Source organism: Gymnogyps californianus, chromosome 6 (genome assembly GCF_018139145.2).
Source record: "Gymnogyps californianus isolate 813 chromosome 6, ASM1813914v2, whole genome shotgun sequence".
Taxonomy (NCBI): Eukaryota; Metazoa; Chordata; class Aves; order Accipitriformes; family Cathartidae; genus Gymnogyps; species Gymnogyps californianus.
Window position 1 is genome coordinate 15,968,435 of NC_059476.1, and position 23,329 is coordinate 15,991,763.

Below are 23,329 nucleotides of genomic sequence, written 5' to 3' on the forward strand. Positions count from 1 at the left end.
GCACTCGGACATCAACTCTGCCACACAAGGGGAATATGTAGTACCACGGTAGCTACAAGGGAGCTGGCAGCAAGCAGGCACGAGTGGCAGCAGAGGAACAGGCACAGATCAGGAACTGTGACAGGGAGCTGTGCTGGAAAGATCCTTGTGAGAATGTGGTCCTGCAGCAAAGCCATGCTTTTAAATTACTTTGCACCCTGAGCTGCTGTCTCACATCCACTGGGAATGGAGGGCTCCCTTCAAGAAGGTGAGGAGCTGGTTGGTTCCACCCCCTCCCTGCTCAGGCAGTGGCTCCAGCAAACATCCTCTTCCAATTTTTGTGCATCGCAAGGGAAGAGCAGCCTCTTGACAGTGGAAATTACCTATGAAGTTCTAACAAAGGACCATGCCGGGTGCTTTGCCCTAGAAGTGCTCCCAGGTTGTGATACAAAACCTCTCCTTTACCTATGCAGGACACCCGAACTCACAGCCAAGTAGAGTTCGCGCACCTCCTTCCCCAAGGAGGACCAGATCCCAGACACCGCTGCATTCAGCCACAGACATCCACATTCATCCAGACAGCACAGAGCATGCTGAAAGCTACGGTTGTTCCGAGACCCAGCTCGGGTTCAGAAGGCTGACACAAAAAGGAGCAGAGTCCACTTAGATGTGCCTGCAGGATCCCAGTAAATCACGTCAAGGCCTTGGTGTTTGCACTAGTCCAGTCTGCTGCTTCATTATGCAGGCAGCAAGCGAGTTGCAGATCCTACTTTTTGAATTCTTGTTTGAAAAAGTGATGCTAGATCCAAGATCCCAGGAACTGCCTGCAACACAGCAGTGTCACAGGGTCTAGCCAGGGAGAGAGATCTGTTAGACACATAGACAGCATCTGGAAAACAGGCCCAACCTCCTCCGCCCAGCCAGGCCTCTGCGATCAGTGGGTAACATCGCAGCCCCTTTGGAACATGAAACAAAAACATAGTCTCTTTTGTTTCCCTTCAGAGTTTTATTTAGCAAAACACGACTGTTTCAGCCCTGCCAAGTGCACAGCCCGACCTGACGGCCAGCTTGGGGAGGCATACACTGAAAGCAGGGCCGGCTCTGCCTTTTAGCTCAGTTCTTGCTCTTGGCTGCGAAGGACAACACAAGCAGCTGTCAGGAGAGCAAGCGCCGGTGAAAGGTGGGCCCCGCTCCAGGCACCTTTCCCTTCCACCAAATCAGTCCACCCCACACACAGCCTAGACTTGCTTCACATGGCTCAGAGCTTGGCTGATCTCAGCCTGACCAGCACACACAGCTGATAGGGCATCCCGGCTCAACTTGCCCCTCAAATGCTGTATCCACAGAAAAAAAGAAAAAAAAAAAAAAGAACACAGTTAATAAAACAAACCCTGACTTGCACAAAATAAAAAGGGTAAACAACAATCGGCCTTTATTTCCACTAACAGGCAGGTGAGGTTGAGAAAGTCTGGCCCTTTGTGCACTCTTTGTTGTAGCTTTCTGGCAGGCAAAAAAATCCCTTCAGAAGCCTTGGGGGCCATTCTCACCTCTCCTGCCCTGCGATTCCCTGAGCCAAGTGTCAACTCTGCTGACTTGGGGTGACCAGAAGCAGCTGTGGTGCCCTTCATGGGGCTGTGAAGTCTAGGACGTGCAGGGCTGATGCCAAGGCAGCGTACAGATGGGTGGTACTGAAACGGAGGCAGTACACTGGGCTGCTGGTGGGTGAAGACAGGTGAAAGCTCTGCAAGAAAATAGGATAATCAACCTTTCAAAGAAGAGCTCAGCCCAAAGACCCCAACCGGTGTTACAGACCCAAAGGCCGAGATGCCTGAGCAAAGCAGGCTTTTCACTGCGTATAGTTATGTCCCCCATGGTGGGCTTGCCCCAAAGACAGCCCAGCAAGCCCCTCTCTCTCCTTCCAAAGAGACATGGGCACTGGGCTGCTAGAGAAGAACTCGGAAGCTCTGCTGCTGCCCGGCCTCTGGCTGGCCCTCACCTGCAGGCACCGAGTCTGCCGCTTATCCCAGAGGCGCACCACGCCATAGTAAGAAGAGCCGCTGGCGATCATATGGTTCTTATCACTCCTTATACAGTACAGGGCGCTGTCATGGGGCTCTTCCCACTCCTGGACGCACTTCCTGCAAAGGCAATGCAAACCGGAGCGGGGCTGAGCCTCCACTCCTCCACCGCTGGAACTGAAGCCCAGTTTGCCTGAAGGAGCTAGTTCTGGCAGACACTGCACAAGGAGCCTCACGCAGGCCCCAGATGCCAGCAGGGTAGGCTCACCTGGTGCTGCTCCGTATGTCCCAGTAGCGGATGTAGGTGTCATACCCACAAGAGAGGAGAAGGGAGGGCGTTTCGTAGAAGACATCAAGGACTCCAGCTCCACGATGGAAGTCGGTCCCTAAACAGGTCAACAGCTGACCGCTGCAATGAAACACAATAGGGGAAGAGTCATTCAGAGCAAAGCGCCCTTCTAATTCAGCTGGCCAGAGCAGAGATGGTGTCACAGAAGTCTCCTAGATCTCATTTCTGTGATATAACAGAATGCAAAAGCCTGCACAGTTTTCCTCTCCCTCCCCCAGCTTCTGCTACTGGTTGGGCCACTGTCATGGAGGGTGACCAGCAGGAGTCACAGCTGTAAGAGGAAGAGCCAAGGAACAGGCACAGCTGACCACCATCATTTTCCTCGGGAGAAGTGACCAGTACTCTGAATAATGGGGCTCCATTTCCATGGGAGACAGTTCTCAACTTAGTAAAACTCCAGATAATCTGCAACAGCCACTTACCTGGTCAATCCCATCCCATCCCAGACTCCATCCTTCAAAATACTGCCCGCTGGGGTATTTCCCCGTATCTTTGACACACAGCTCAGATCCACCGGCAAATCAGACTCTCCTGACCCAGTCTGCCATGGCTGCTCTCCTCAATGCCCTCCAGTTACACTGCATACTGCAAACACCATATCTGGGGCTGAACATGACAGGTCAAGAGCAACCACCCCAGGGCTGCTCTGGAGATGAATTTCCAAAGGCTAGCTTTTTTTTTTTTTTTTTGACCCCCTCCTCCTTTTTAATTCCTTGCTTGCTGTGAAAGAGCAAAAGCAAGATCTCCATGAAGCGCTAAGCCAGATGCTTTGTGGCCGTATCACTCTGCTGCTTGTTCGTGTCCAGAACCAACAGCTCATCAGGTGGATGGTGCCTGGTGAGGGCCCACCCTGCCAGACTGCAAGAAGGAGCTTGAGCCCCTTCCCTGGGCCATATGAAATGGCATCAGGCACATGGCACAGCCCGTTCCCAGTATCACTCCACCTGCCCCACCAGCCAGCAACACCCAGCCATGGCAGACTCTTAGGAATGGAGGGGACCATCTGCCCAGCTGCTTGAAATGGCCACCTATTGCAAACCCTCCTTTTCTTCCTCCTCACACCCTCTAAATCAAAAATGTTGGACACAATAAACCTTGAAACACCTGCTTTTCAAACCCTGCTGCACAGCCACCCCTCTCCAACAGGCTCTTGGTTCTCAGGACAATGAAGCGGTCCTGAAAGCCGACAGCATGGATCCCGCAGTGGGGTCACTCCCAGCATCTCCCCCCATTATTTTGTTACTTTCTGCTCCTTGATCCAGCATCACACAGTTCTGAGGCACATCGCCAAATGCCTTAATTCTGTCTGTAATCTGGGCTAAAGCCCTCGTCAGGGGATAAAGACCACACAAAAGGAGAAATAGAGTCCCGGGAGATGTTAAAACAAGTAAACACCTTTGTGTCAGGAGAGAGAAATCGCTGATAAAGCAGATTAGCGCCTCGAGCCCTGGTGTCCCCAGATCAGAAGGCGAGCCCTGGCCGATCTTTGCAGCCAGCACGCTTCTATGATCACAGAGCTGGCGGCATGCTGGGGCCAGCCTGTTTCCCCACAGTCACTCTCCAAAGAGCAGATTATGTAGAATAACAATTTCTTTGTGGCTGTGTAATTCCCTCCGTGACCGTGGCTGTGGGCAGCTACATTGGCCCTTGATGCCAGGGCCCTAGCAACCATTTAGAGAGGCCAATCAGCCCTAGCGATGGCCCCCCCGTGCAAACCTCTTGGACAAGCTTTAACATCAAGTGCATGAATTAATCCCCCCCAACACGAATCCAGGGGTGCTGGCTTATTGGACTTTGTGTTTCTCCAGGCAAGGGATCGAGGGGATTCCAGGCTTCAGCCCTTTGCAACCTTCTCACAATACATTAACCCTTGGAAGGTTACTTGCAAACCAACCCAGCAGCAACTCTGCACCTGTGTGCAGGTCGAGGGGTTGAAACGTTTGCAGTCTGAGCACTGGGAGCAAGAGCTGTGGGGTTTAGTTGGGGCAGATGGGTCCTCAGCTCCGCCATGGAGTGAGACATGGATGGGCATCTCTGAGCTCTGGCATTCCCCTGCCCCTCCAAGCACACAGATCCCCTCCACCTGCCATTCTGCAAAGCCAGCAGGACAGATGGACATGCACACAACCCTTCTCAAGGCTTCCACAAAACCTTCTTCATCCTACAAGTTATATGTGTGGCCCAGAATTGTAAGACGTACAACAGAGGTATGAGGAGGAGTCAGCTGCTCTCCCAAACAAGAACCCTTGGACTACCTGTGACATGCATAAGGGGCCAGACTGCCCAACCTGCAGAGTCCTCTGCCAGTTGCTTGGGCAGGAGCAGGGAGTTACTCACAGGAGATGAGCGATCTCAGTGAGCCCTAGGCAGCACCAGCAGCTTGGACCCCTCTCTCCCCACTTCCACATGCTACTGCTTTTTTTTTTGGTTTCACAGGGTAGCCCCTGGACTGGTGCTTTGAGCACGTGGCACTTCGGGAGAGGAAACCAGGATGCGCAGCTGCACATGGGCCACGCAGCCCAGCAGCACATCTGGTGAATATCTCCTGCTAGCTAGCTGAAGCCTATTTGTTATTTCCCCTCCACCATTTTCCCTGCTGATACACCTTTAATATGTAAAGGACTAAGTGAGCTCAGGGAGAGAGGAGCACTGTGCTGAGGAAAGATAGCAGGATGCAGAAGCGCATCCAGGAATCTATTACTTACTGGGACCAGCCCTCTTCCTCCTCTCAGGTGCTTGAAACGGGTCACAGCAGATCTCCTCACAACCTCCCACCTCTAAACAAGCACCCATCACACCCAGAGCGAGCCTGGCCACACTAAAGCTTGTCTTCCATCTCCCAGACTGGACCTCAGTCTGCAGCGCTGCAAGATGGCAGCAATTTTTAATGGCAGCCTGGTAATGTCTCCAAGTTGAGCATCAAAGGGACAGGGACAGGAGAAACCAGAGAGTCTGGATTCCTGCTGTCAGTTTCCTGTGCAGCACTGACCACCACCCAGGTGCCTTGCTCCCAGTGTTTCTCCATGCCTTCACACCTCACTGCAGCGATACCCAAGCATCCCAGCAGAGTCACACCCGTGTTCCTCCCTCCACTTTCCTTTCCAGCCTAGGCAACAAAAAAGAAAGAAAAGGAAAAAAAAAAAAAAAGGAGAAAAAAAAAGGATTAGCTTTTCTCTGTAGGCAGGAAAGGAGCACAGATACTTGCAAGTTACTGCAGCAAAGCAAACCTTGCTTTGCTGGTTTGTTAATCAGTTCAATTCTCCTGCCCCAAGAACAGGTCAGCCAAAGCAGCTTTCAGCTGGGAGGTCCAGCCCCTGCATACAGCAGCAGTCCTTCAGCAGTTTAGAGAAACAACGCATTAGTTGCTACAGTGAAGCACTTATAATCTGACACCAGGGGAAAAATCATACTGTGCTGTACACTGGGCACACAAACCAAAACACCTAAGTGTTCTGGCATGAGCACACTCAAATTGATAAAGATGCAGAACACGATTAATACTTCCCTCATTTTTCAGCAGATTAAGGTGTCTCTGGACCAGCTACCACCATGCCATGCTAGCTCCACATCCCTGCAGCATAGGCAGCCATGCTGAGCCCATGCTGGGAAGGGAACTCTCTGCCACCACAACTCTCCCAGCCTTGGGATCACAAGTTAGTGCCCACAAATTGTCCAGTCTTCATTATCCCAAATACTCCCTGCCCTCAAACCCCAGTCCCCAACAGCCTCCACTTCCTAGGGAGCAAAACCCACAGCTAATCCTTAATAACCCATAAAGGATCAAGATAACCCATCAAGGGGCAACAGAAAAGCAGCAGATACACCAGCACATCACCAACGGTTTTCTAACAACTTACATGGACAGAAGATATCTACTCAATGAGGGACAGAAAGAGATGTGATAGCTATCTTGAACCTTGTTTCTCATCAGCTTGCAGAGATTACCAGCACCAGCCAAATGCAGCAGGGAACAGCCCTCGCCTTTGCTTTGTGGGCCCTTTTTCACCCTCTGCACTCAAACACCTTCCAAAAACCAGGTATCTGATCCTCAGCGCTTCAGAGGCCAGGGTGTCCTGTCCTTGTTATGCGCTATGAAGGTTAGTCAGCAAGTGACTGTGAAGCCCAAGCAAGACCAAGCATGGAAGGTCCACACCACCTCCCCACCATGCCCTGGCCCTCCAGCAGTAGCAAGTAGAGCCTCTTTCACTCCCAGGCCTTCTTCAGGCAACCCAGGTAGTCAGCTGTACAGATAGTGGGAGTTTTGCTATGTTTTCTGTACTTAACAGACTGGGCCAGATAGTGCCAGGATTCAGTCCCCATGCTGGGTGGCACCAACAGAAACAATTCTGCACCAGTGGAGCTCTGTGGAGCAGAATCACAAATGTGACAGTCCAAGTTTCCAGGAAAGACCAGTCTAGAGCCAAAGCTCTCAGCTTCAGCACCTTAACCACAAACCACCTGGGCCAACACAGCGCCTACGGACACACAGGTAGGCCTCCAGTGCTGAGCAGGAAACTCACAGATACTCCTAGTTTCTCCTACTTTCTCTTAGGCATCTAGACAGACTGAAATCATATTGGCAGTAATCTGGTACCAGCCCACAAGGAACAGAGCCAGAGCAAATCCAGCAGCCCATTTCGTTCCTAGCACAGGAAAGCTGTGTTAGCACCAGGCTCTGGACTCCTTGCTGACAGAACAAGATGTTTAAACAAAGTGCCTGTGCCTGGGAAATGTATCAAACTGATGAGTCCAAAAATGAAAGGCATTTTGTTCAGGCACTATAGAGAAACCTTTGATTCATCTTCATCAATTCCCATGTTCTTCACAAAACAAGACTTTTTAAAATTACTTTTAAAATAAGCTATTTGTTTGGGATTTCCACATTTCACTCTCTTCTTTCCATGCTGGGAATCTAGCCATGAGCATTGCTATCATGACATATCCAGAAGACAGGAGCCTTCTAGCCTGGAAGCAAAGTGAACTACCAAGAAATGGCAGAAACAAGCTTGTTTAAGTTGTTTTTTCTTTTTAAAAACAGCTTAAGACTCTACTGCTCCTCACCACAGCAATATGAAGACAAAATAAAATCAGTCATGGCAGAGCCCAGATGGTTAGTTTCCAGATAATCCATGGGATGCTGCTGTTACCAAATTAAAGCCATATACAGCCTCCCAAGCCACAGCAATTATTTGTGTGACCATAAAAGCTCAGGATTTCCCCAAGACCTTGCTGATAGCTGGAGTCCAAAAGAAGTCTGCACCTCCCTCCCTGTACCCTGCCCATTTGCTGCAGGTCTTGGCCAGCTGTCTCCAATACACATGAACTACGCTCCAAAAGCTGGGATGAAACAATAAACACTTTTGTCCCCACCCTCAATTTCTGGTGACCCTGATTCACTAGAATTGATATTATACAAATATGCAAATTTTAGAAAACTGCTGAATTCAGAACATCTGCTGGAAACAGAGATGTGCAAAATTGAGGACATACTCATTTGCTCTGGAAACCTCATCTGTGAACTGTGATCATCCATCAAAGAGGAGAAGCCATTGCACATAAGCAGGTGACTATTCAGAAACCGAGCAGAGCTCTAAACCAATATTTTAGCCCCAATAACTACTTGCAAAAAGCCAGGTGGGAAGCATATACTTTTTAAAAAGAAAGTAGAAAGAGCACCGTTCAGTTCAAAACACTGGGATACTTGAGCTGAGTATCAAACAGAGAAAGGAAACAAAATCCATTTAAAAACAATTATCCAGAGTGCAGCATGTGCACAACTTCTGTCATCCAATTTGGAAAGTGCACCCAAACCAAAGGGAAGAGCTGAGCTATCATCTCTTCCAGGTCCTTTGCAACAGTGGCTGAGGCACCCAGGGGACACAGCAGCTTATGCTAAGAAGGGAAAGGCTTGGTCAAACATAGTCTATAATGTACGTAGGGAGAAGCACAGGTCCTTGGCAAAGTTATTCTTCATAGAGTTATCCTACCCCTTGCATTTAGCCAAGGCTACTAATTCCTGCAGGAAGATGTGGGATAGGTTTGGGGAATTTTGAGGGAGCACCTCCATGTGAAATGGCTCAGAGATGCGGTTATAAGTGATTTTCAGGAGAAATGCCTGTCTCGGCTTCCTCAGCGCAGCTGAAGGGACTCGAGGCAGTAGGGGGGAATGACACCAACGATGGTTTGAGATTGTGTCGGGGGGGGAGAGACAGAAGAGGGAGTTTTGCCTTCTTTTCTTCTGCTTTCTCTGAATTGGCCCACACACGCTTTAAATGGTCCAATAAAAAGATACAATTTCTTTACCTTTCCAGCTCTGGGACCCTGTGAGTTTTTGTTGTTCAGGTTCCCGTAAGGTTAAGTTCAGAGGATAAACTGACATGCTGGGCTATGGGAAAAAGCCAGTTTCTTCAAATAAAGCCACAACGGTGCAAAAGAGACCCTGCTGGGGCTTTTATTTGGGAAAACAAACAGAAATGGCACCAAGCCCTTCTGCTTTACGAACCAATTTAACTATAAACCCAATGTTCTCCCTCTCGGGGGTGAGGAGGGGAGAGAGACAGGACATGACAATAGTCCAAAAACTGGGGGGGGGGGGGGGGGGGGGGAGAAGATAGGACAAAAAAGGTTGTCTGTCCCCTTTTCTTTCTTGTCCATGGCTCCTTTTCTTAGCACACGTGTGTTCTTGTAAAAACGATTAGATTGCAATTTGTATAACATGGTGACCCCCAAATTCAGACATTTAACCCCTTTTCTCTGCAAAGAATGTCAAGAATGTCTTCTCTGTCTTTCTTTCCAACGGGAGGAGTAGGGGGGAATTCTCTCAAACTGTGATTTCTTGGGGGAAGAGAAAAAGAGGGAGGCGAGGAAAAGAAGCAGGGAATTCTCAAAGCCTCTCGCCTTTCGCCCCACTTGTGTGGGAACAGGCGGCTGTATTGCTCCCTTTCTGGACAGAGCTCTGCAGGTCTCCTTTAGTGGGGAGACAAAAAAAATGGAGAGTCCAAATCAAAACAAAGCCATCTGTTTAAATGAGCTACCGCTAGCCAGTGGCAGAGGGGGTTCCTCATTCACTCCTTCCCATTCTTCTCTCTTGCCTCTGTCGATTCTCTCTCAACCCAGGGAAAAATAAAGATTGCTTTTGCTTTGGCTCAGAGGGATGAAACTGATTGATGTGCTTGGAGTGTCCAGCCCCCACCCATGCTCTCTGATTGTTCAGGGCCTTGTAAAGTTGTCATAAATACGCCTGAACAGGAGTGCAAAGGCCACAGCATGCCCTGGACATGCACACATCCAAAGGGCAGGAGCTGGCCTCGTGCTTGTCTGCAGTGAGACAGGACGAAGACTGCCATGGGGAGGAAAGGATTTAGGATAAACACCTGTATGCTTTTCCTCTTACAAGAGTTTTACATTTAGGTTAAGATGCACCAGAGCCCTCTTAACAAAAAGGAAGGCAGAAGACACCCAGCTTATGTGAGAGGGTTCAGAAAGATGATGTCAAAAAACCCCCCAGAAATCAGTAAAGAACCACAAGGTCCCAAACGGTTTTGAGAACACATGCATACCATGGGAAATACATTGCACAGACAAGACTGAAGCTATCCATTATAGCCAAGAGACAGAGCTCTGAACACAACAAAGTCTGCGAAAAGGAACAGTCACCCAAGAGACCGCCACTCAAGGGGCTCCCTGCAGCAGCAAGCCTTCTCCAGCACTGGCTCAAGTAGTTGGCCATAGGCCTCGTGTCCTGCCTCCAACAATGCCCAAGATCTCAGAGCAAGGGAATCAAATTCTATAGTTCAGAGCTGCAGAACTGGGGTAGGAATTTCCTTCTGGCCTCGTCAAGTGATTAATTCATGCCTGAAGGCAGGAGACCTGTTTATATCTAGTCTTGCTGCTCAAGTCACAAGTGGGATTGCCAGCTCCATGAAGAAGGACCTGCTTTTCCCTTTGCCTAGATCTACATCTGAACTCTCCATCCTACCTACCTTATTGCAGAGGGAATGGTTCCCAAGGACCAAATTAGAAATCCACACAGTCGTTGTGCCAAACTGATTTGATATGAACAGGCCAAGAAAAGGTTCACCTGAAGACAAGAATTCCCCTACAACAGACCCCAGTCTGTCACTTCACCAGCCCTTTTTCCTTTGAATTTCAGGAAGAAGGCATGGCATTTGTGTACCTGATTAACCAAAGGACATATAAATGGGAATACCCAGAACTGATGCTTTAAAAAGAGTAACCAAAGCTGTCTGTGGACAGGATGGGGAAACAGCACAGCAAAAAAACAAGCAGGAGAGCCTCAGGAAAAGAGAATGAGCAGCCATCTGAGGAAGGGTAACTACCTGTGGATCATCCCACTGCAGTGAGTGGAGGCAGTAGAAGGCACACACTTGCATTCACTTACCTGATGTAAGCACACCCCAGAAAGCTGTTTAGCTCACTGTTGGACAAGTTTTGGATTGGTTATTGTGATTTAAAACTGTGTTCAGCCAAGACAGAGATGCTGAGAAAGAAACCCAAGCCTGAAAGGAGTAGGGAGCCTCTTTCCCACAAAGCCTGGAGAGCTTCCTTGGCAACAAAAAGATACTTAGCATGATGAATCTATAGAAAAGCAAGGCAGGAGAGGGGATTCTGCATCTACAGCATGGTATTATGATTCTTCTGCCCTTCAAATCCTGTGAAACTGTTATCAGTGCCAGGATAATATTTGCTATTGCTTGTCTCCCCTGTTATCAGAAATATCTACCCACTTCTCTGTGACTGGATAAATCCAGTTTAAATGCCTGGGTGAAACAGACTCCCCACACTTCTTGGAGTCAGTTACCTTTCCTTTCGATCTAGCAACTCCAGTTCTGAATCCATTTGCTCCCTTCACCCAACAAACTCCTTTTATTATTAAATTAGAGGGTCTCAAACTTGTTTAAACCTTGGAGTTCAAAGCTGTGGAGAGAATGATCTTCTACAGAACTTGTTTTAGAACACTAAGAAGTCTGTTTGTGCATCTTGGGCCAAGCTTCTACATTAAAAGTTTTTGTTGAAAACCTTTAGCAAGCTTTATAACCAAGACGCAGACCTGCAGATTCTCATTTCATTTATCTACTTCCACACACAAAAAAATCTGAGCACGACAGGACGCAAAGCCAAGAAGGATTGGATTTAAACAGGAAAGCATCAGTAGTGATCAGCTAACCAGGGTGTTCAGTGCTATATACTGCAACTGTCAAATTACACTTGCTGTTTAAGAACAGCACAGGGAGCCTAAGTTTTAAAGTTCTCCCTCCTTGTTGACAATTGCTCACGTTCATTCACTCAATGGTTCTAAAGAGCCACCAAAGTGGATGCAGATCAACATATGCCAAAATTTGAAAGACAGCAACTAATTCTTGCCCACCCCACTGCACAGACAGATGTAACCTAGCGAGGGTCCCATGGAAGCACATACCAGAGATCAAGCAGCAGCAAGTCAGCAAACTTCAGCCAGCTGCTTATGATGGTAACGCTCATGCTGGCTCTCAGAGAGAAAGAGCACAATGCAATAGCACTAGAGGCAAATACGGATTACTAACCTGCTCAGCAGCTGCCTCGCTACCCTGAAAGACTCCTCCCCACCCCTCTGCTGAGGGCACCAGCCACACACCTGAATCTCCCTTCTCCTCCACTCCCAAGCCACTCTCATGAATCCTCTACCTCCCACCTCCCCAAAACTTGCAGACATCAAAGGCACCTGCCTTGAACACCTGAAGAGCAGGGGGGCCTGACGGTCAAGAAATGCAACTCTGTATCTTCCCTTTCCATGCACTCTATTTTTTTTTTCCCCCATTCCTTTGAAAAAGGTGGCAGAGATAAATGGAGAACAAAGAAACAAGAAAAAGCCACAGCTTTGGCCCACACCCTGCCTATTACTTAAGGGGGAAGGAACTCTTCCGAAAGAGGAGGAAAAAAATGTGCTCAGACACAATGGCTCAAAAGGCCAGGCAGCAAACCGGGCCACTTTGTACTGCTAACAAGGGAAACCTAATTACAGGAAGAGGGCAAAGAGGGACAGATAAAAGGGATACAAAATTTCAACATCTGTTGCCATAAAGGGATAAGAAGTGGAGAAACGCAAAGTGTCAGTTTGGTGTCAGTGACGGCGTAAAGGCACTTTCAAAGGGCTCAGGAGAGGGAGAAAAACCGAACAAGAAATTAGAGGGTTCTTAAAAAAAAAAAAACAACAAAAAACAAAAAAACCACTCTGCCAAAAATGCTTTCAAAAGGGGGGAGGAGATGGACAAAGACTGGATATTTAAAAGGTTGAGGATCTGGGGTGGCTTACAGGGCACAGCTAACTTTGGCTCAGTTTTCACAACAGCTCTCGTGCCCTGTGTCTGTCATGTTGTGTCACAGGAAAGGACAATGTAGGACTTGTGCATTCAAAGTGTTTACAGCATGAAGACTACCATGCCAGACAGATCACTGGTCCATTTCAAACATTGGGCTTGGCAGAATAGCTCCAAGAGTTGCTGCAAAGCAACCTCCGGGGCATCCTACCTCATGGAGAAGTATCCTTGAGGCAGGGGCATTTGTCACCTAAAGACATGCAGACCACCACAACAGGCTGGGGAGCAACAGTTCTCTGCAGGCAAACGACAAATGCTGGCCTTGGAGCTGTTCTCAGTGGTGTGTCACCCTCGTCTCCCAAGGAGTTTAAACCCCCAAAGGGGATAGGAGGTGGGAAGAGAAAGAGGAACAGGATCTGAAGAAAGTTTCCTTTTCTCTTGCTTGCCATTAACTGGCAGATGAGACAGGAAGGTTTGAGCAGAGAAAGGCAAAAGGGAGCAGAGGTACCTGACCTGCAAGAGGGGCAGCTGCCATCATATGCCTCAGTGGCACAGAGGGACAAGGGGACTTGCAAGAAGCCAAGGAGTCAGCAAGGCCTGATACTTGATGCAAGGACATAGGTTAGTATCCAGTGGCCCATACTGCTAATTGTTCTCCTTTCCTGTGCAGACCTCTAATCACTTAAGTTATTCACAGCCCCCCTCCACACACACACCTTGATCCTGAGTGGCAGTAAGTGCACAGCAACTTCCCCACATCTAAAAGCAATCAGATGGCACAATGTAGCATCTGTGGGATGAGATATGTCCTCCAGAGGTGCAGCTAGCCAGCTTCAAAAGCATAAGGGAAAAAAAAAATCGTCCTTCATTACAGGAGAAAGGGCCAGGTGTAGCAGCAGCTGGAATTTCAGCCATCAGAGACAGTGTCTTGGCATTACACAGTCATTCCCCTGCTTCAGACTCCCCTTGACAATTGCTTGTTGCTGCCTGTTGCGGCTTTGATCCAACGCCACCATCTCAGCAGAGTCAGAAATGAAAGACAGTTGTGGGGGTGGGATGCAGCAAGAGGCGTTTCCTTTCCCCACTAAAAATTTCCTCACCACCAAACCCAACCAAGCCCTTTTCAAAGCCCAGAACATATTTCCAGGTGAAAACATTATCCCCTTCCTCTTGGAGGGATGTGAATGGCTGCCGCAGGGTCAGGGAAAAGCGAAGGTCATAAATACGAAAACATACCATGACCAACAGCTACAAGCACCAGCCAAGGACTTATCTGGCCTGGAACTAAGAAGATCAGTACACAAAAGGTTATTTAAGCTTTAAATCCTTTTGTAGCATGTTCCAGCTCTCAGCTGTTGGGGAAAAAGACCACCTACCCCCAGGGAAGAGCACGCCACAGAAACTGCCGCAATGTTACTTACACCCCCACGCAGAAAAAACCCAGCTAATTGAACTAACTGGTCTTGGACAGCACTAAACATCTAAGTGGTGCTAAGGATCTTGTCGTTTTAAAGAACACATCTTAAGCATCACTTTGCCCTGCCTCATTTTTTTGACATGACAGAGAAGTTGCCTGGATTCTGCTCTTAGAGGTAATGTCCTTGCCATGTTCAGCCTCTGCAGGTCAGACTCTGGCCCTTTGTTGCCACAAGGAAGGGGTAAGCAGCAAACTCGGGGGGCCTGGCTCTGTCTGCCAGATGTTATCAGGACACATTAGGCACAGGAGGAGCTTTTCAGTCCTGAGTAGCTCTAAGATTTTGAGTTTCCATGCCACGCTCCCGCTTCTGGAGTCTGACCAGGGAGACAACATGCACAAGCCTCAAAGGAAGAAACAGCATTTCCCTAAGAGTTTGCTTCTGGCAACCACTGGAGCCTTTGAAAATGAATCCAAAGTTCTGTTGGGAAGAAGAACAGTTTATGGAGAAGTCAAGACCTGGAAGGACAGCTCTGTAGTTCCTCACTATGAATGACCACATCAAGCTTCATGTGCTAGTTTCCCGGCTGTGCTCCCTACTCAGTCTCTCGCCCTGCACGTGCTGATGAGACTCCCAGCTTACACACAGGTCCTCAGAGAGGAAAAGACCCAGTGGCATGGTGCATTCCAGCTGTGACAGGTGAAGAGGGAAGAATAAGTTTGACACTCCAGCCATTGCAACAGAGGCCCAGTGGCCTAGGTTGCCTTGGCTTTTTTATTTGCCTGTCACTCAGGCTTTGACGTTATTGAAAGATCAAACTCCGTTGTGCCTGTTCATTACCTTAATCCTATTTTCTACACAGCTTTATTATCTCTTCAGGCTTCCTTGGGAAAGGCTGTCAGAGAGGCTGGGGCAGGGGGGAGAGGGTTGCCTATCTCCTCACCCCTGTCAGATGCCTCTATTCAAGAACGGCTGGAAGACTTGATGGGCAGGGGTATCACAGCACAACCTGCATCCTTCTGGGATACTCCAAAGGCACCATTGGACTAGGTCACCAAGAAACATGCACCATAGCTGAATGCACTGGCACTGTCTTTCCTGCTCTAGTTTGTCCTTTGTGGGATGCATCCTTTGCAAAGTCTTTATTTTTGTTACTTCAGAGAAAAACAAATTGGTTTATATTTGTATTTGATGCAGTTGACTCAGACAATCTAAACTATCTGAACTATAGATTAGAAGGCAATTGGCCTCAGACCAGCCCTGCCTCCACACCAATCCTCCTCTATCTCCCTTCGCCAAACACAGCTCTGCTGACACCCCTCAGGCCCCTTCTGCCATTGCCCCCCTCTCTCCCCTTCCAGAGCCCACCAGCTCACCTCAATCCTGGCAGCACTCCCTTGATAATCTGTGCTGTGCCACTCCTACCTGGAGCATACCACTCCTGGAAAGCTGAGCTGCCGTTCAATAATCCTGCCAAATATTTGCTATCCGTCCATCACTACACAAAGACCCCCAGGCTGAGAGTTTCAAATTTGTCAGCAGTTGAGTCTCACGTCAGGATTTGAGCCCAACATTTCCCCAGTTGCTAAGGTCAGCACCTTCACTGAACAGGAACTACTCAATGGCCCCAAATCAGAGGCCACAGCAATTAACCTCCTCTATGCTTATTAAGATAGAGAGAAGTCAACATGCCTAAGTCACTTCTGTAGACAACCTGTCACCACCCCTCACCTCCCTGGGCTACCAGAAACACCAGCCAGGACTAGATGACTGTAGAGCTTGCGTTTGCCTCTGGCTTCTGAGCACCACAGACAAGTGGGTGAATAGGAGGATGCAGATCACCTTCCTCATCCCTCTGGCTCAGGCTGAAGCATCAACTGAGACAGATGAAAAGGAAGGTGTAATGGGCATATTCTGACTGCACATGGGTAATAGGAAGAAACCAGGATGGCTGTGCCATCAACTAGAAAAGCTGGGAAGAAAAGTCAAGCTGCTCCCTACTGAACCAGAACCACCCCCCACATACACCTTTTCACACCTGTTTGTTCCATCCCCCACTCCATCCCACATCTTGTGTTTAAACATCCCTTGCCTACATGGACTAAAGGAATGATTTTACAGCATCTCCAATATTGCATTTCTCATTGTTATTCACTTTTCTCATCAAGTCCCTCCCTGTAACCTGGAAGCTCACTCACCTCTCAAGGTCCCAGATTCTCAGAGGTGAGGTGTGTCCACAGCAGGCTGTCCCCGTCACAAATGAGCTGTTTAAAAAAAACAAGCAAACAAAAAAAAGTTTACTAATCCTCATATTCTGAAGAAATAGTGCATGAGCAAGACAGAGAAAACAGGCTACAAGACAGACTTTGAATTCTGGTTCAAGACTATTTCAGCATGTTCCACCACATTTCACAAGGGGCAGGCAGCAGCAAAGGGAGAGGTGCTCCAGAGCTCTCAGTAGCTGAGCTTCCCAGATGCAGCAGGTCAGAACTGCAGAGAATTGGCAGGACATAAAGATGTATTCGCATATGCAAAGGGAAAACCTAAAACAGGAGCAGCTGTAAATTGCAATGACATTTTCAAAACAGTTAGCGCAGTACTCGGCATGTTTCATATACAGTCAGCGCTGTAAGCTGCGGAAAGACCCCACGGAAAATTCCCTGTTACTTACTACTTCATGTCTCACTTCTGTTTGCTGGCAACTTCTGAGCACAATCATGAATTGGCTGCAGCATCACAGGCCTAACGAATCACAGAATAGAGGTCTCTGGTCCAGCCTGCTCAAAGCAGGGCCAATTTCAAAGCTGGATCAGGTTGCCCTCCCCAGTGCTCAAGCACTCTCTATTAGAGGCAGCACAGCTCTCCTGCAGCAATATTTGGCTCAGTTCACGCTCTCCAGCAGGGTCCATTCCCAAGTCCTCTTTGGCGATGCTATGTCCCTGCTGCACATGCTGGCTCCAGAGGTCGCCTGACCGCCACGGGCCTCAAACTAGTTGATAAGATAGGAACAAATCCTTAAAATCAAGCAGCAGGAACACGGGTGCTGTGGCTTTCCACACCACACTGCTTGTTTTGTGCCAACTTCCTATCCTCAGTCCAAATACGAGAAAGCAGCTCATACAAAGATTTCTAAGTAAGCTATAAATGACCTCTCACAAAGCCACATTTATTGCAGCTACCAAGAATAAAATGCCAAAACTATGTTTAAGTCATTGCAATAAGGATAGCACAAATGCAGGAAATGGAGCCTGCTTTAAATAAAAGCCGGCTCTATGCTTTGCCTAAACATCTTTTGCAGCATGACATGGGGCTGGCAGCTGAAAGAGGAAAGCAAAATAAGGAAACAATGTCATGTCTGTAAAAATAGCAGTTTTTAAACATTTCTTTGATCCTCTACAACATTCTTCCTTTGGAATTCAGAAGGTGTCTCCAAGCTTCTACTGTACCAGGAAGGGGTTCTTGCAGTGTCCTTGACTTCTGTGAGAAGCAATACTGCTGGTGTCACAAGGCACCCAGCAGCAAAGTGGTGAACATGCACTCAACTCAATCAAAGCCAGAGAAGAGCCATGTGGAAGCAGGGCAGGAACTCAGGACTCCTACTCCTAGCTCTATGGTTTAGCTGAGCAATTGGTTTCTCCAAATTATAAGGCCAAAGCAGCACTGCCAATATACTCTGCAAAAGAGGCAAGCAGATAACATTAAGCCATCTCAAAGAGCTACAGGAACCAAGGAAGAGCTACAGCTACCAAGGCTCTCTTTTTTTGCTGGCTTTATCTCTCCTACCCAAACTCACATACCTGGAGGTGTCCACAAGTCCTGTGACCCTTAGCTGCCCTTTAGGGCTAGACAAGGCCTGCAGCACCAGAGCTATTTCAAAGTCTCTCCAACTAGGCTCTCTTACATGCAAAATCCCAGGTACATTGGCAGTGCACATGCAGTTGGCCCAATGCACCTGTAGCACAGGGCTCTCTGCACAAATGCTGCACAGTGCACACATTATTATTCTCCATAGAAGTCCCTGATCAAAATCTGAGAGTCTAAGGAAAAGCTAATTCCTGTTGCTGTGCAGCACCCACGAGGACCAATTAAGAAAGTGTGCAGCACTTAATATTTGGAAACAGGGTTTCTGCTCAATACCTGCCTTCTCTCCACCATAGTGCAGGACAAGAGGGAACATTTCCGTTTTGCCAATGTCTCCCATCTCAGAGGAAAACAAGCAAAAGACATCCACTCTGACAGCTCACCGGTCAAACCCCATGTCTGGAACGCAGCACTTTGGTCAGGGAGTCCCTCAGCTACAAAGCTAGGTGTTGGGTTCTGTCCCTCCCTCCCCAAGCATAATCCATTAATAACTACTAAAGCCAATTACCGTGGTTAGAAACATAATAGCAGTCAGGGAGTCAGTCAAGCAGGCAATTGGGTGCTTAAGATTTTTCCTTTTGGGGGACAAACTGACTCTGTCCCAGCAGAGAACGCCCTCACATGGGAGACAGGCCCCTTTGTGCGGAAGGTATGCACAAGGCTTTGATGGTTGCCACAGGTCTAAATTAGCATGGAAGCACACCAACAGGAGAAAAAGGTGGGAGGAACAGCAAGGTCTAATCCCCGCTCATGCTGTCAGTTCTGGACTTCAGCTTTCCCTCCTCAGTCCTTACCCCCGACCCCTCCAAAGAAAAAAAAAAAAAAAAAAAAAAAAAAAAAGAAAAGAAGAGAAGAGATTTCTCTCCAGCATCGCATACAGGCCTCAGGGCCACAAACAAGTCTCTTCTGGGTAAAGCTGACTCCATTCAGTCAACAGGAATTTTGTCTCATACTTCAGCAGGATCAGGTTTGCAGGCCTTATCTTTAACAGGCTGAAGCCCATTAGCAAGCAAGGGTAAGACTTCTCCCAGAAGAGTGAGGCACCTTCACTGCCAGGATTAGAAAGCAGCATTCACAAGACGTGCACAAGAAGTGGTGCCAATGAGAAATTGTCAAAGCCTGGAAGCGAATTGACCTGGAAGTCTGGATTCCCAGGGGATGATGATACAGGGCCCCTCACTTTGAGTCCTGTCTGCAGGCATACACCTTCAATCCCCAGGCCTCTCATAACTGGGAGCCTTGCAGAGGTGACAGTTTCACTCCAAGCAAAAGGGCAACACGAGTCAGCTTTGGTAGGTCTAAAACAACACGCAAATTGGAGCTAAGCATGTAAAGTTTGGCTCCAAAACTTCTGAAACATTGTTCAGCAGAACTGAAGCCTTCTACCAGGCTTGCTTCTTTCAGTTTACCTTCAACAAGGCTTTTTGTCTTAGGAAGCACAGAGCACACACCAAAAACCTCTGACCTAGAGAAGCACAACCTCTTCTCAACTGTTCTTGCCAGCTGCCCAAGAGAAACAACTCAAGCTGAGTTACTAGCTTAGTGAGTGTCATTTATTTTGCCTACAATGCTTTCAGGAGTCAGAGAGACTAGACTGGGAAGAGGAGAGCACAAGATACCCTATATATATATTACTGCAGGGATGACCCATCTCTCTGAAGCATGTATGATACTACTGATGTACATAGACACTGACTAGATGCATCTACATGATACATAGAAACTGCTATGTCCAAGCTTCAGATGGCCTCGGAGATGGAAAGTCCCTTCCCCACTAAGCTTTCCTCTGCCCTGTGAAAGCTGCTGGATACCAAGGCTCCTCTAATGGGAAAATGAGCACCATTGCAGAGCTTCTATAACAGGGCATGTTGTTTTCACAGGGATCCCCCAGGAGGTAAAAACAAGCAAGCCAACGTAGCATTTCCACCTCTGCTGTACCAGGAAGGCGAGGATTTTGCAGAGCATTGAGACACAGCATGTTTTTGTTGTCCAAAGCAAGGCATTTTCCAACTCATCTGATACTTTGATGTTCTCTTTCCCATTTGAAACTCCTTACTGAGAAGGAGGAGAGAAAAGAAAATTAAAAAAAGAAGGAAAAAGAGAAAACTGCTTCTCCTGAAGCCAGACCTTCTCTATGCTACAGAAGAGACATTTTGTTAAGAGATCATCCCCCCACAATAGAAGCTGGGCCAGGGGATGAGAAAGCACACACATCCTGGCAGTGCTGTTGGAAGAAACACAAGAACTCTCCATCTGACTGACTTGTGGTTGTTGAAGATTCCATGGCATTTCTGGCAACAGCAGTAGTACTCTGGCTACAGTCCAGCTGCAATGATCCCATGCCTGTTCCCAAGGTGCCAACTACACAGTTTCACCCCACCTGTAGCATCCCTCTTTACCCCACCCTGCACAGAACATCGCCAGATGTGGATGAACCAGAGGGAAAGAGGTAGCTGCCCATCAGTCCTTTTGGAAAGATGCTGTTTGTCATGAGGCTTGGAAACAGTCTCAACTCCAGATACAAATCCCATTGTACAATACATACCTTCCTCACTGTCAACCCAGCCTTCAGAGCAGGCACTGCCTAAGCTGGGAATCCTGCAATGCAAAGTCATTGAAGGAACCTGGGTGAAACAGGCCTTTTCGAACCTCTTCTCTCTAAACTCCCCCCGTGCCCCAGGCTTGTGCCCTTCCCCTGTACTGTAAACAGATTGCTTCTCAAGTCCTATTCTGCTCTTTGGGGATTTCAAATCCAGAATCTACTTGACACGTGCAAGAGCCTGTTCCTTCCTCCTCGCACGCTCCCCCGCCCCCTGGAATTGGACGTCGTTGTTCCATTTTGGAGACTATTATATACAGAGACTCATTGGACCGGGAAACAAAGAAGTTATTACTTGACAGAGCCCTGCAGCTGGGAATGTGGAAGGCGGGGGGAGAGGAGGGGGAGCACCGAGGGAGACAGGATGGGGGGGCTGGTAGCAGCGTTATGAAAGCGATCAACAGAAAGGACAGCTCAAAGATGGAAAACATCTATTTTAAAAAGTCTCAAGTGCGATGAGAAGAGAAGGAGAAGAGAAAGCAAGTCCAAGACAGAGAATGGAGAAGACAGAAAGCAGTTGGTGCCGACGGTGCTGCGGGTTAAACACACGGGTCTGTGGGTTTGTGTAGCCTTTGATTCAGCAGTGACACGCTTTGGCAAGGGAGGCCACCGGAGCTGTCAAATCCTTCACCAACGTGCCCATCAATTGTATTCAGCTCTCCCCGACCCACACTGGCATTTTAATTACTGTTGGGTAAACTAATTTGTACAAATGAAGGCAACTCTGCCTAATAGAATATGCAAGCTCTCTGACCTCTGACAGGCGATGACACAAGATACAAAGGAGGCAGAGGAAGGCTTTTTATCAGAGCCTTATTACTCTCTATTACTCCAATTAGTTAAGCTCCAGTGCTCCTAATTGGGGGAAAAAATTGCAATTAAATCAATTTTTGATGGGCTGAAAGTGGGTTACCGAACCGCCCTGCCTGTGAAACACTGATATTATAGCAGCAAAGGTCAAAGTCTTTGTCAGCACCTGTGGGGCCCCCACCTCCCCTCTCTAAGCCCCTCTGTGCCCCCCCAACACACACACGCAGCTCGCTAAGGCGAATCATTAGAACATGTCATGTCTTATCGCGGCCGCCACCATCCAGCTAACCTCATCAGTTGACATCATTACGGAAGGTAACTCCTCCAGCATGAATACAGTGCTAAGGTCACACAAACTTGATGGAGCCCCTGCTGAAGGGCCCAGGAGGCTGGGGAGCAGATGCAACAGTAACAACATTGTGAAGGGGAGAGGAGGGGGTCGGAAACTCAGCACAGGGAGTTTTGGCACCTCCAGCATGAGGCTTCTCCAACAGACCAGTTACGCACAAAGGGAGGGAGACGAGATAGCACAGGGAAGCAGGTGCTCCTTCCCCAGGGGCATTTAATTTGCAGGAAGGAAAAAAAAAAGCACAGCATCAGTTTAGCATTTTCTTCTCCATGAGAAAGCAGGCACCACAAACATGCAAGAAGTCCCACCTGCCTTTGATTCAGGCAATGCTGGACAAAGCCAGGATTGGGTGGTCATGCAGGGCTGGTATTGCCCCTTCACTGCCCCAGACCGATCCCTTTAGCCCTACTGTGTGCCTCTTGCAGGATGACCAGAGAACTGAACCAAGCACCTTCGGTATCTCAGAAGTAAGTCAGGACAGCTGGGTTATATGCTAACAACTCAGTAACCACAAACTGAACAAAAATCAGCAGGTAAGGCAGTTGCACCAAAAGTCCAGCCACTGTTAATGGGCCAAAGTTACAACTTTCCAGAACAGGGAATGTGGCGAGTGGAAGGCTATTTAGAAGAAAATAAGATTGGAAAAGCTGAAGAAGCCAATGACACGATATAACTGTCCGAAACCTGAAATAACAAGTGCAGGTTGCATCCAATTTACTACAGCTCTGCAATATCCCTCTGGCCTTTGGCTGCAGACTAAGTCTTCCTATATTCCTTAGTTCTCAAAAGCCTTCCCATCCTTCCAGTCCCGCGTACCACACTCCTCCCACATCCTTGCCATGCAATGCTTCAGCTCCAGACCTTCAGTGCAAGGAAAAGATGACAAGGTCCATCAAATTGACTTAAACATTTTCTGTCTGTGTTGCTGGCTGCTGTTCTAGGCTCAAGGGTAGCCACACTGCACTTTGTTAAAGCCTGGTTTCAGGAGTCTGCTTGCAGTCTCCTCAGGTCGCTGTACTACTCCAGACTCAGCACAAAGAAGAGCTTCTAGAGTGCTCTGGAGCCAAGCTTATATTTGGGCCCAACTGCCTGCATGCCTGTAAAATAGTCTTGTATTTGGACTCAATAACAGGACTGAGCTCACCTGAGCAAGCAGAGACCTACTGCAGCATAGCCTCATCTTTGTTCAGCAGCAAATAACATTGCCAAAGAGAAACAGCAGCTGGAGGCAAATGACCAGGCTTGTTCCACAAACAGACTGGAAAGTGCTGGCACGTTTGCTGCTGCTTCCTTGAGCCTTGTGTGCATGCCGCAGTGACCCTCAAGGCATCAGTCAGCTCAGGGTTGAACTGTGCTCCTGATATGCATCATAAATTGCACACACAGAAGCTACAGAAGAGCTCTGCCACACCCCACCAGGGACTCAGCACAGAGAGAAAACAAAATGCATAAAGACAACTGCATGAACACCACAACATTTACAACCACTACTGCTCCAAGAGGAAATGCCATGCTCTGGCAAGGAGCACCAGTGACACAGGCACGGACAGACAGACTAATAACTCATTCACATGCTGCCTCAAGTGGACCACTACAAAGTGGTCCCCAGAAAGAAGGCATTTGCATTTTGTAC

General features: G+C 48.2%; 1 protein-coding gene across 1 annotated transcript in view; it reads right to left on the minus strand.

The window, feature by feature from the left end:
* Positions 1-975: 975 nt before the first annotated feature.
* The window catches only part of FBXW4 (F-box and WD repeat domain containing 4), a 63,041-nt gene continuing 40,687 nt past the window's right edge, over positions 976-23,329 (minus strand). Inside the window, 4 exon segments of the mRNA XM_050899355.1 lie at positions 976-1,720; positions 1,976-2,117; positions 2,266-2,406; positions 16,276-16,341. Coding sequence (XP_050755312.1) covers positions 1,604-1,720; positions 1,976-2,117; positions 2,266-2,406; positions 16,276-16,341 — 466 coding nt within the window. The 3' untranslated portion in view covers positions 976-1,603.